Here is a 14,004-nt window from a genome sequence, read left to right as displayed (position 1 = left end):
GAATGGACTCTGTTTTACCCAGGTGTAATGATAGTTTGTTATCAGCGAGCCAGGTGCAGATTCTGCCGAGTTCCGAGCTGAGGGTTTTTTCAACCTGTAACTTGTTCTTGTCAGAGACCAGCAGGGCTGAGTCGTGCGTGAACAGGAACAAGTTGCAGTCACAAGCTGACGACATGTAATTTGCATAAATTAGGAACAGTAACGGTCCTAGTATGCTTCCTTGTGGAACACCACAGCTCACTGGGAGGGGGGGGGGATAGGGTACCGTTTACCTCCACCATCTGTTCTCTCCCCTCCAGGTAGGATTGCATCCAGCTCACTGATAGACTATCAAAACCATTGCTTTTAGCTTGTCAATCAGAATGGAGTGATTGACAGTGTCGAAGGCCTTTTGTAGGTCCAGCATGACCATGCCGCAGTATTTGCCCGCGTCCACCTCTTGTTTGATGTGGTCGGATGTTCTGAAGCCAGATTGGAATTCGTAGATTAGATTTTTTTCCACAAGGTACTTTTCGACCTGTTCGTATACTATTTTTTCCATGACTTTCGAGATGGAGGTAAGAATAGAAACAGGGCGGTAGTTGCCTGGGTCCAATTTGCTGCCCTTTTTGTGCAGGGGGGTTACTCTGCACGTTGATCAATAGAATATCAACTGGAATCTATAAGAACTACTTAATGTCAGGAATCTATTATGAACAATAAGTGTGGAAAGGCGAAAGTGTACTTTTCATATTGTCAGAAATCTATAAAAAAGTCGATTTTAATGACTAATCTATTGAATCTATTGAAAGTGTTTGAGAGGTTTTAATGTAAATTCTCTAATTTTATGCCTGTCTATAATTATGGCAATGTAATGCTCATTATGTCTACATCACTGCTGTGAAGCACTTTGAGCTGCAATTCCTGTATGAAAGGTGCTATACAAATAAAATGTATTACTATTTTCATGAAATACAGTGATTGTTGGGTCAGTGAAGATTGCGTGGATCTTACCGTGCATTTCAACAGCACGTCGCATTCTGGGGTGACAGTGAAACCAAGATACTCCACAAAGTGAGGACCTGTGAGCGAGAAAAGAGTGCTTAAGCATCACAACGTTTCTGTGCTGATTATCGGTGTCCTTTGGTGTAAAACTCAAGGTCCATCTTTGTACACTGTGTTCCTTACCTTGCTTCCTGACCCATTCCGCGTGCTCGAATTCGGATTTCTTCTGAAGCTCTCTGAACTCTGGAAAACCGCAATGAAACACATAGTTACTGAATTGATTATTGAAATTGGTCATTGAAATGGTATTGTATAACAGGGCCAATGTTCATAATGGGATGTTCAGGTCTACAGTGCATAACAACAGGCTATTCCATCAGCCATTAAATACTTTATTAAACAGGGCGGCTAGGTGGTGTAGTGGTCAAAGGCACTCGCCACCAATGTGGAGACGCTGGGTTCGCGTGTTCGAATCCAGCTCTCCACATTGTTTTCAGTTTAGCTGGTCGTCCGCAGTAATACACATTGGCCGTATTACGGGGAGGGAAACTGAAGGGTGGGGATCGGGCGTTGTGGATAAACGACTCCTACAGGTCGGTTGGTGCGCCTGCGCAGTAGAATCAGGAAGTGTCGGGGGCAGTGTGAGCCTCCCACGCGTTACTCCTCGCCACTGAGAGATCGAGCTGCGCAGGTGAAAAGATGCGACTGCTGTTACCTCAAGTACCGGAGGGGACTTGTGCTATGTATGACTTAGTCCACATTGCAGCCGGCTTGTGGGAGGCAAGAAACAGCGTTCGTGACAGGGGAGGGTTGAATTGGATGATACGAAAATTGGGATGGGAGAAAATATAGAAAAATGGGAGAAAAAGTGGATAAAAAAAAAAAAAAAATACTTTATTAAACAGTAAGAAGAGGTCAACCTCGATGATTCTGTAATGTATGCATGACTGTTGGCTGTGCATTGAATATTGATTGTTGAAATGAAGGAAACAAACAAAAAAAAACAAGGTTGTCCTCTGCTGCCCCCCTGTGGTCGTGCTCTCTCATTGCAATGACAACTGTAAATACCAGACAGGGAAGCGGTCGGGTGGTTGTTGAAGGACAACAGGCTTCAGCACATAAATACACATTAGGGTTTCATTCCCAGCAGGTAATAGCCACACCAGACATCAATGTATGCGCATAACTCTCGTCGTAATTTGTGTCAGCCTTTGTGACCCTACGAGGAGGGATTATGCAGCCACAATGGGCAGGTCACCAGCTATGTTAACGGTGCTGTAAGTGGTATTTCTTTGTTGTTAAAATACGTGGTCTACATGTTAAAATAATAGCTCTACACTCAGACTGCCATCACTGATATAGAGTGTGTGGTGGTCAGTAACATGGGTCTCATGGAAACACATGTCCTGGTATCTTGTTCCCACTTTATTCAATCAGGAGAGAGAACTCCACACTGCAAAAATGGTATGACAAAAATATTAAATAAAAACCAGTTTTAAGAAAATGTGTCATTGAAACAAGTAAAATAATCGACCAGTGCAGTAAGAAAATTTTGATTGGCAAGATTATCGTAAAAATATCTAGGGTTTTCTCTCCTGATTGGATAAAGTGGGACAGGGATACCAGAAAATATATTTTGTGTTCACTGCAGAGCGGAGGGACTGGGAGACCCATGTTACTGACCAAACACTCTATATCAGTGATGACTGACAGAATGTAGAGCTTATCTTAACAAAGAAATACCACTTACAATACCACTTTAAGGTTTTAGCTCAGCTGAATAAGTAATAATAACCTTTTAATAAGTACATCCACATGAGTGCCTTGGCCTTCCATTATTTCTGTTGACGATTATGATCAGCCATGTTTTGGAGAACAGCACCACACCTCCAGGGAAGCAGAGGCTCCACCAGCAGACTCACCTTCTCCGATCAGCACCAGGCTGGTTGTGCCCTTGGCCTTGCCGTCCACCAGGTTGAAGGTGAAGGTGCCCTCGTCGATGACCTCCAGAGACTCCATGAACATCTCGATGATGCCCGTGGTCTTGTCGAAGTGTATTGTGTATTTCTGGAAACGTGCGAGGCAGACGAGGACAGCTTGTGAGCATAAGATCAGAGTAAATGTAAATATATATATAAATACTACTTACACTATGGAATTACACATTACTAATGTATTACAAGGCCCATAATGGCCCCCGAACCGGAAGTAAAACCTATTGATAATCTATTGTAATAATCTTTTAAAGATATATGATCGTCAATGCACACTACACTGTGAACTGAATGTGCAACACTATTACTCGTGTCTTATTTTTCTTTTCACTTTATACACATTTTTGTATTCAGCATTTTTAGCATTCAACATTTTCTTAATATTAAAATGTTAAGTTTATGTCTATATTTTGTGATTCTGTGTGAAGGGGGGACTAGCAAAGTAAGATTTTCATCGTATGGTGTAACTATCTGTTTAACTGTGCATAATAGGACAAATAAAGTATCTTGAATCTCTTGAATGTTGATCAACTGTGAGATGTTGTACATGGCATTAATCACGCGTGGCATAACTCCTTCACCTTGTCCTCGGTAACGATGGCGTTGTTGAACACGTACTCCACGTGGCAGTCGGAGGTGAACTTCTCCAGCTGGGTCCAGAAGCGGACGCGGCCCTTCTCCAGCAGGTCCATGGCCATCTCCGTCTTGAAGGGAATGACTGGAGAGCACAGGAGAGACACCTCGCTTGTGACGCTCACACTACAGTATGTACAGAAGTGCTGCATATGTATATTCATATTTATATTCACATTATATGTATATTCATATGTATATTCATATGTATATTTATATTAATATCTATATTCACATGCATATGTATATTTATATTTACAGCATATATATATATATATATATATATATATATATATATATATATATATATATATATATATATATATATATATATATATATATATATATATATATATATATATATGTACGTATCTGTCTGAATATACCTGCATTATAATCCTTCTATATATCTACTATACACCTGCATATAACCCATATAACTCTGTATGATAGCATGCACATTCATATATCTATCCACATCTATCTGTACATACTTGCATATCATCCTTTTTACATATCTGTAGATACTGTATATATTATCTGTACATATCCCGTATCTACTCTTACTAGTTACGCTGCTGGCCAATATAATTACATATTAATATTTCAACTCTGTACATATACATCTGATTAGCACTATTACTCAGTAGTACGCATATACATCTGATTAGCACTAGTACTCAGTAGTACTCATTTATATATTTTATATCTAGTTTAATCACCTGCACATTGTATATTGCTATTGCACTTTACTGTTACATTTGCACTCTGGTTGGATGCCAAACTTATTTTCGTTGTACTGTACTTGTGCTGCATGATGACAATACATTTGAATCTAATCGAATATACTATTGTACATCAAGCGCTAACCAAAACGAGAAACATTTGACATCTGTGATATCACTAGGTCTTTACCAGGGAACTTGTGTTGGTGGCTGATGTCCAGAAGACGCTTGAGACCTGATAGAAGAAGAAGATTATTTTATTGTCAATGTACACAAGGCAATTGAAATGTGTCTTTTCACCTATCCCTCCTAGTTACACATACACACAGTCCTCATATCCCTCCTAGCTACACACAGTCCTCATATCCCTCCTAGTTACACACAGTCCTCATATCCCTCCTAGTTACACACAGTCATCATATCCCTCCTAGTTACACATACACACAGTCCTCATACGTATCCCTCCTAGTTACACACAGTCCTCATATCCCTCCTAGTTACACACACAGTCCCCCACACATAATGGATTTCATCAGAGGTCAGAGTGCAGTGCAGCGCCCATGAAGCAGTTTTGGGGTGCCTTGCTCAAAGGCACTTAGGTAGAGCTCACATTTGAATCATTTCCTCCTGCATCCACACCCCTAAGCCTAAAACAGGTTTGTATCCTATTCCCTACCCCTACACCCCTTACCCTAAACCCGGTTTTTATCCTACATTTACATTTAGTAATTTATCTTTTATCCAAAGCGACTTACAAATTGTGAACAACAAGTCAGCGTAAGGGTACAAGGGTACTCTGGCAGCTAAGGGTCAGTAAGACTGTTCGTCAAACACTGTCGACCTTGAGTGTTACAGTCTTGAGTGCATAGTAGTATATAGATATAGTAGCATAGTACATATTTGATAGTAGTATAGACATAGTAGCAAAGTACATAATAGTAAAAGAGAGTAAGGTTAGTTAAAAGAAAACAGAAGTGTGTTTTTAGTCCTAGACTGGGCAGGTTTCAGCTGCCCTGACTGTGGTGGTTTCAGCTGCCCTGACTGTGGTGGTTTCAGCTGCCCTGACTGTGGTGGTTTCAGCTGCCCTGACTGTGATGGTTTCAGCTGCCCTGACTGTGGTGGTTTCAGCTGCCCTGACTGTGGTGGTTTCAGCTGCCCTGACTGTGATGGTTTCAGCTGCCCTGACTGTGGTGGTTTCAGCTGTTCCTGACTGTGGTGGTTTTAGCTGTTCCTGACTGTGATGGTTTCAGCTGTCCTGACTGTGTTGGGAAGTTCGTTCCACCATCGTGGAGTGAGGACAGAGAATAGCCTGCTTCTCTTTGATGACCCCCCAGGAGTCTGAATAGGAGTGGGTCTCAGGTGGCCAGACACATCTTCACATATGATGACCTTTCCACTCCACCCCCGCATGAGTAGCATAGGTGTTAGCCAATGGGATTGGGTTTCTTCATTAAGCGCTTATCGAATAACATTAGGTCAAGTACCTTAATAGTGTTTTATAACACTGTATACTGTACTGTACTGCTACGCTGCATTCTGTCCATTTTCAATTAGCGCCAAGAATACAGAGTGGGTCATCTTTAATACACTTTAAATCTTTACATCTCTACATAACACAGTGTTGCCAACAACACAATATGGCCGTAAGACATTTTGACACAACCTTCCAAGACCAATTGATATCCCTGTGTGTTACTAGTGGGTTTATTCTCAGCAGCTGTTGCAACTGGGTTAGGAACAGAGACACACATAACCCCTCAAGCACTCCAATGATGTCACACTAAGAAAACGGACTTAAAGGCCCGATCCAGATTCTCTTTCCATGCAGAAAATACACCTTTTTTAACTTTCTATCTGAATGTAGGTCTGTTTTAAAATATGTATGTTAGCAAAATATAGCAAACACAGTTAGAAACTCATAGTTATCAAATAGTTACAGTCGCTCAACTAGATAATGAAAACATGCCTCCGTTCCTATTTTACATTGAATCTTTTATTATATATATTAGGGCTGTCCCCGACTAAGGATTTGGATAGTCGACTATGATTGGCCGAAATTAGCCGATAGTCGACTGTCAGTCGACTATGAAAAAAAGAAAATTTGAAAAGAAAAAGTATACCCGGTAATTATTATTATTATTATTATTATTATTATTATTATTATTATTATTATTATTATTATTATTATTATTATTATTATTATTATTATTATTATTATTATTATTTTTGATCATTCCATTTGGGCTGTGGGGGGTGCTTAATGTCTGAAGGAGTCAACGGAATGCTTCTTGTCCTCTGCAAAAGCATGCAATTGGTCCACTGATGGATACAGCTTGATATTTGTCTAGTCTAGTGTGTTCATTAGATGGGTGAAATCCTCTTTTAGTGCCTCTGTGCCTGTTTTCTTAGGCAGTTAGCCTCTGGTATGTGTGCCATTAGCGTTAGCCATGCTTCTAGGCCTCTTTTCTTTTGGAAAGAATGATAAAAAATATATATATTAAAACAAATTATATATATATATATATATATATATATATATATATAAAAATAAATTGTATTCGACTAAGAGGTTGGCAGTCGACTACAGCTCCTTTCGATCGATTAATCAACTATTCGACTAATAGGGGTCAGCCCTAATATATATATATATATTTTGTTGTTGTTGGGGCTACTCGTTTGGATTGCGAATGGGGCCTAACCCTTTCTCCGCCAATAACGTCATACGACGGGTTTCAAGTTCATGCGAATTCTGCCAATAACGGCGTACGACGTGATTCTGATCATAATTTCATATTTTCGCCATGGTATTCATATTTCACTCACGGAGCCTTGTCGGATGCTGTGTGAGCCAGCACAACTCTGCAACGCTTCAATACTGCCACCTGGTGGCTGATCGGCGAGTTGCAACCGGAAGTGGATCTCTTGTGATCCCGGTGCGTCTCCCTATTCCGTCCGGCCACTCGTTTAACGTCGCGGGACTCAATACACACACCGTGGATATGGAACTTTGCCATAACTCAATAATCTACATGATTTGGGCGTGTATTAGTAATATACAACCCGGAAATGGATCGCCTCGATCCCCACCACATAACTGGGATCTGTTTGCTCCACTCTCATCGCCCAACGGTACGAGGAGACTGACGTGAGTTTCAGCGTTTTTTGTTTATCATTTTCTATACAAACTGCTCTGATCAATATATCACCCATACTACATAAATCATTTAACGTCGGTCACGGAATTATAAACGACCCCCCCCCCCCCCCTCCGTTCACCCGCGCATGATCAGTCATAACGTTTAGGACCATGTACAGTTGAAATTTTTAAAATAGCGTGCATCGGTATCAAACGGCATTTGATAATCTAATATATGCATTTATGTCATGTCTATATCTCACGTTCTAGGAAATACTGCAGAAAATGCTAAAAACATATTTATACTCTAGACGGTATTTTCGTATGAATGTGTGAATGAAAAAGTAAAACGTTCCTACATCCTGAACGATAGATAATCGATGTTGAATGGGCCATAGTAATGTCAATTTAGCAATACAATTTAAAAAGTTATAGCCCTGCAAAGAAGGTGAACATCTCCATAGACTTACAGTACTGGCAGAGAATGGTATAAGATGATCAAAGTGGTGGCAGGGAATGGGTTAAAAGTGTCATCTGATAGCAGCGGGTGTGACTCACCCTCCTCGGTTAGCGTGTAGCTGGAGGACACCCCCTCGGTGTTGGTGACCATGCAGGAGAACGTGCCCAGGTCCTCCAGGGAGGGGTCGTTGAAGATCGCTCTGGACCTGAACACATTCATAATAATAATACGCTTTATTTGTACCTTTCATACAAGACACGCAGCTCAAAATGCTTCACATCAGTAAATAAAGACGGGCATAAAATGAGCAGATCAAGAGCAACGCAGACATAAAATAAGCATAAGATTAGCATTAAATGGATAGCAGGAATACTGGGCCTGAAGCGGTGGAGTATGGATGGTACATAGTTAAAGCAGATACATGTAGGTGTTAAGGCTGTCCCCGAAGCCTGTTTTTGGGATTCGAACTTCGTCAGGGTTTTTCGAACGAACGTTCGAACCTTCGTTTTTAATAATATATATATATATATATATATATATATATATATATATATATATATATATATATATATATATATATATATATATATATATATATATATATATATATATATAAAAAAATTAAATAAAAAATATCCTCAAACTAAATCCTCAATTTGAATAAAGTGATTAATCTGATTAAATGAGTCTCTTTTTTATTAAATCAACTTTATTTAATGAATATAATTTAGCAGTTTTTTTTAATACTATAATATTAGTGTAGCCTAATCTTTATCTGCAACTGTGAAGAAAAACCCCATTGGTTTAAACAGAATGAATAGACACATAATTATTTTTAATTAAAAATAAACGATTTGAATTTTGATTTAGAGTTTGAATGTTAACGTAACGAACGAACGTTCGAACATTCGGGCTCAGCCTTAGTAGGTGTAGATACTGAGGAGAGGTGGAGTATGGATGGTACTGGTAGTTAAAGCAGATACATGTAGGTGTAGTTAAAGCAGATACATGTAGGTGTAGTTAAAGCAGATACATGTAGGTGTAGTTAAAGCAGATATATATAGGTGTAGTTAAAGCAGATACATGTAGGTGTAGTTAAAGCAGATACATATAGGTGTAGTTAAAGCAGATATATATAGGTGTAGTTAAAGCAGATACATGTAGGTGTAGTTAAAGCAGATACATATAGGTGTAGTTAAAGCAGATACATGTAGGTGTAGTTAAAGCAGATATATATAGGTGTAGTTAAAGCAGATACATGTAGGTGTAGTTAAAGCAGATACATGTAGGTGTAGTTAAAGCAGATACATATAGGTGTAGTTAAAGCAGATATATATAGGTGTAGTTAAAGCAGATACATGTAGGTGTAGTTAAAGCAGATACATGTAGGCGTAGTTAAAGCAGATACACGTAGGTGTAGTTAAAGCAGATATATAGGTGTAGTTAAAGCAGATACATGTAGGTGTAGTTAAAGCAGATACATGTAGGTGTAGTTAAAGCAGATATATATAGGTGTAGTTAAAGCAGATACATGTAGGTGTAGTTAAAGCAGATACATGTAGGTGTAGTTAAAGCAGATACACGTAGGTGTAGTTAAAGCAGATATATAGGTGTAGTTAAAGCAGATACATGTAGGTGTAGTTAAAGCAGATACATAGGTGTAGTTAAAGCAGATACATGTAGGTGTAGTTAAAGCAGATACATAGGTGTAGTTAAAGCAGATACACGTAGGTGTAGTTAAAGCAGATACATGTAGGTGTAGTTAAAGCAGATATATAGGTGTAGTTAAAGCAGATACACGTAGGTGTAGTTAAAGCAGATACATAGGTGTAGTTAAAGCAGATACACGTAGGTGTAGTTAAAGCAGATATATATAGGTGTAGTTAAAGCAGATACATGTAGGTGTAGTTAAAGCAGATATATATAGGTGTAGTTAAAGCAGATACACATAGGTGTAGTTAAAGCAGATATATATAGGTGTAGTTAAAGCAGATACATGTAGGTGTAGTTAAAGCAGATACACATAGGTGTAGTTAAAGCAGATACATGTAGGTGTAGCTACTGAGGAGAGGTGTCAATCTTTCAAAATGTTCAGTTGCTATCGCTATCAGCTCTATCTTTAATCTTTCAAAATGTTCAGTTGCTATTGCATGCACTCATCTGTGTTTCACTACACACTTGAGTGCATGCTTACCAACTGTTAGTCTGCAACACTACTATCACCGACATCTAAGAAGGGAGATCCCCCCTTGAATGGCCCTTCTAAGGTTTCTCTCCTCCACACTGCCTGTGGAGCATTTTTCCCTATTGTTAGGTTTTAGTGAGTTTTTCCTTACCTTTGCGTACGTCTGGGAGTGCTTGCATTCTTTCATTTATTTGCATTTATTTAAAATTTGTTGGACCTTATGGTGTTCTTGTTCTGTTCTTGACTTATTGTTATGTTTTCTTCTTGACCTGTTTAAAGAAGACATGTACGGCCCATGGGGACATTAACGTGTGTTGTCGGGCCGTATAAATAAATTTGATTTGATTTAGGTGAAGTATGGACGGTACTGGTAGTTAAAGCAGATACATGTGTAGATCTTTCACTCTACGCAGTTCAAACGTGTTCAACTTTCTACGTAAATCCTGTGAACCCGCGTGACTCGGAGACAGACAAACGGCGTGAGAGCGGCTAAGAGGATTTCAGCTGCTGATTGATTGAACTCCAAATAGCATCAAGTGCAGACGTTGTCCCCTCAGCAGAAACCCAATGTGACCGGGACACGGCAAGGGCGGCGGGAGCAGTGCGTAAGGGTAATTAAGGAAGTAGCTAGACTGCTAATGGGGGGGGGGGGTCGGTATACCGTGACCCTACCGTCCCGTTAGAGCGGTAAATGACAGGTAATTAGGCTGATTGGTGGCCAGAATTGGAATATGTACTCGGTGTAATCCGTGTGTGTGTATATATACCCATAAACTATAGTACTTGGCTGGGAGGGGCTATGATTGTCATGAGATGAATTATGGAGATGGATTCTAAAGCTGTTGAATAAGTCAGTAGAGGTAAATGTCACATACATATTCTATCATGAGAGCCAGGGTACTGTATTACAGAGATCACGCGCACACACACACACACACACACGCACACACACACAAAATACACACACACACACGCAAATTACACACACACGCACACAAAAAATACACAAACACACAAAATACACACACACACACACAAAATACACACACACTAGGGCTGAGCCCAAACGTTCGAACGTTCGAACCTTCGTTTGTTACGTTGGCATTCAAATTCTAAATCAACATTTGAATTTTAAATTTGTAATAAAAATTATTATTATATATATATTTTTTTTTTTTCTTCTATTAATTCTGTTTAAACCAATGGGGTTTTTCTTCACAGTTGCAGATAAAGATTAGGCTACATAATATTATAGTATTAAAATAAACTGATGAGTTATATTCTGGGCTGATTTAATTTTTTTTTGTTTTTTTTTTAGACTCGTTTAATCAGATTAATCACTTGATTAATCAAACAACATTAAACAAATTGAGGATTTAGTTTGAAAAAAAAATTATAAAATTTAAAAAAAATTATAAAAATAAAAATGTGAGTTTTTAAAAAGATTTTTTTTAATTAAAAACGAATGTTTGAACGTTCGTTCAAAAACCCTGACGAAGTTCTAATCCCAAAAACAGGCTTCGGGGACAGCCTTAACACACACACACACACACACACACACACACACACACACACACACACACACACACACACACACACACACACACACTACACACACACACACACACACACACACACACACACACACACACACACACACACACACACACACACACACACACACAGGACGTACCTGCCCCCTTCAGTGACCACAGTGAGGCGGGAGGAGTCCATGCTCTTATAGTTCTTGGACCAGATGAACTGGGAGCCGGAGGTCATCTCTGAGCACTCGAACACCATGGAGATCACTCCGTCATCGTCCACGTCCACCACAATCTCATGGGTGCCTGGGGGAGGAGCACACATGTTCAGGGTCTGTGTGTCTGTATCTCCATGTGTGTGTATGCGTCTGTGTGTGTTTTGTGTGTGTGTATGTGTGTGTGTGTGTGTGTGTGTGTGTGTGTGTGTCTGTGTGTGTGTGTGTCTGTGTGTGTGTGTGTCTGTGTGTGTGTCTCAACAACAAAGACAGCGGGAACAATGGACTGAGTTGAGACTGCAGGGGAAGATTGCGTGTCTCCCTGCTGCGGACCATTCTGTCTCTCACTCTGTGTTCAAAAATGTTGCCATAGATGAGTGCATTGTTATCTTTACTCTGAAAGCGAGATTACAGGTCTTACCATCTAAACTGAATCTCTCCATCTGGTTTCCAGGCAGTCATGCTCCTCACTGTATTCATCATGACAATAACCACATAGCTGAAACCATGTCCCACATCTTGGGATGGCATGACAGAATAGTAGATTTGATAGCGAAAGATATCTCTCTTATTTTTAGGTCCTCCATCACGCTGTTTAAGCATTCTACTGTGAAGCCAAGCATGTTCAACCTGTGCAATGATGATTCCATGTTCTCTAGTATTACAGCTAACACCCCTGATGTATTTGTGGTAAATGAACACCTTAGGGAGGTGTCCATTCTTGAGGTTGGCTGTACTTTTGACTACACCTTAGAAGAAGCCTTCCTAACCAAAATGCTGAAATACCAACAGCTACTGTACAGCAGACCATCTCACAGCTAGGCTACAGATGTAAACTCCTAGTTTTTATCTTTGGCAGCCTAGGGCATGTGCACAAGTTGGTTGTGAGGGGCCTACAAATAGCCGGTCTCCCCAAAAGGAAGGCCAAGCAGGTACTGCTCAGTATCAGCAATTATAGGAAGCCGTTCAATTTGGAGGAGGCGCTGTTACCTTTTCAAATGTGTGTGAGTGTCTGTGTGTGTCTGTCTGTGTGTGTGTGTGTGTGTGTGTGTGTGTGTGTGTGTGTGTGTGTGTGTGTGTGTGTGTGTGTGTGTGTGTGTGTGTGTGTGTGTGTGTGTGTGTGTGTGTCTCTCTGTGTGTGTGTCTCTGTGTGTGTGTGTGTGTCTCTCTGTGTGTGTGTGTGTGTGTGTGTGTGTGTGTGTGTGTGTGTGTGTGTGTGTGTCTCTGTGTGTGTCTGTGTGTGTGTGTGTGTGTGTGTGTGTGTGTGTGTGTGTGTGTGTGTCTCTGTGTGTGTGTCTCTGTGTGTGTGTGTGTGTGTGTGTGTGTGTGTGTGTGTGTGTCTCTGTGTGTGTGTGTGTGTGTGTGTGTGTGTGTGTGTGTGTGTCTCTGTGTGTGTGTCTCTGTGTGTGTGTGTGTGTGTCTCTGTGTGTGTGTGTTACACAAAAGGCCCACTCACCAGGGCGTGTCTGGGCCAGGACGGGCCCCAGGGTAGCGGAGGCCTTCCCGACACCAGCGAGGTTCTGAGCGCGCAGGCGGAACGCGTAGGCGGTGCCCGGCTTCAGAGAGGTCACCTGATGCAGAGGAAGACGCCGCTGAACACATACTCTCCATCGTTTCACACGCTCTGCATTCAGATCTGGTTTATATAATACAGTCAACTAGTGGTGGGGGAAAATATCGATACGTAGTAGTATCGCGATACTTTGCGTGGCGATACTGTATCGATATACAGGGACGCCAAGTATCGATATTTTAATATTTATTTATTTATTAAAAAAATATATATTTGTATTTTCTTTTTTTTTGTATAAGGAAGTTGCATTGTTCCTTTCAATACCTGTAATAGTACAGTAGTCCACACACACACGCACATGTGTGCATTCAGTTAAGTTGGAATATGACTGTAATACAAACAGTTCAGTTTGTCAGGTACATGCAACACAGATTACAGTGTTTACATCTGTCTGCTTGAGAAAATACCATGTTCTGCAATAAAAATGATTGAAGTGAGATGAACAGACTGGACTTTATTTTATTAGATAAAACATGTTGACAAAGTTTTACTTTGCAGTTGAAAAAAGGTAATAAATCACAATATATAGCAATATTAATATCGCAATACTCAACATAT

At 40.1% G+C, this 14,004-nt stretch overlaps 1 protein-coding gene across 3 annotated transcripts in view; it reads right to left on the bottom strand.

The window, feature by feature from the left end:
- The window catches only part of myom1a (myomesin 1a (skelemin)), a 63,575-nt gene that overhangs the window by 13,952 nt on the left and 35,619 nt on the right, over positions 1-14,004 (bottom strand). For all 3 annotated transcript variants that reach the window (XM_084327961.1, XM_084327959.1, XM_084327960.1), the window contains 8 exons: positions 13,330-13,444; positions 11,811-11,964; positions 8,031-8,137; positions 4,527-4,571; positions 3,560-3,696; positions 2,907-3,051; positions 1,168-1,227; positions 994-1,061 (listed from right to left, as the gene is read on the bottom strand). In XM_084327961.1, coding sequence (XP_084184087.1) covers positions 994-1,061; positions 1,168-1,227; positions 2,907-3,051; positions 3,560-3,696; positions 4,527-4,571; positions 8,031-8,137; positions 11,811-11,964; positions 13,330-13,444 — 831 coding nt within the window. The remainder of the gene's footprint in view (positions 1-993; positions 1,062-1,167; positions 1,228-2,906; positions 3,052-3,559; positions 3,697-4,526; positions 4,572-8,030; positions 8,138-11,810; positions 11,965-13,329; positions 13,445-14,004) is intronic.

Source organism: Notolepis coatsorum, assembly GCF_963971535.1.
Source record: "Notolepis coatsorum genome assembly, chromosome: 13".
Taxonomy (NCBI): Eukaryota; Metazoa; Chordata; class Actinopteri; order Aulopiformes; family Paralepididae; genus Notolepis; species Notolepis coatsorum.
The sequence above is the reverse complement of the archived record's forward strand: the minus strand, read 5'-3'. Positions and strand labels throughout refer to the sequence as shown.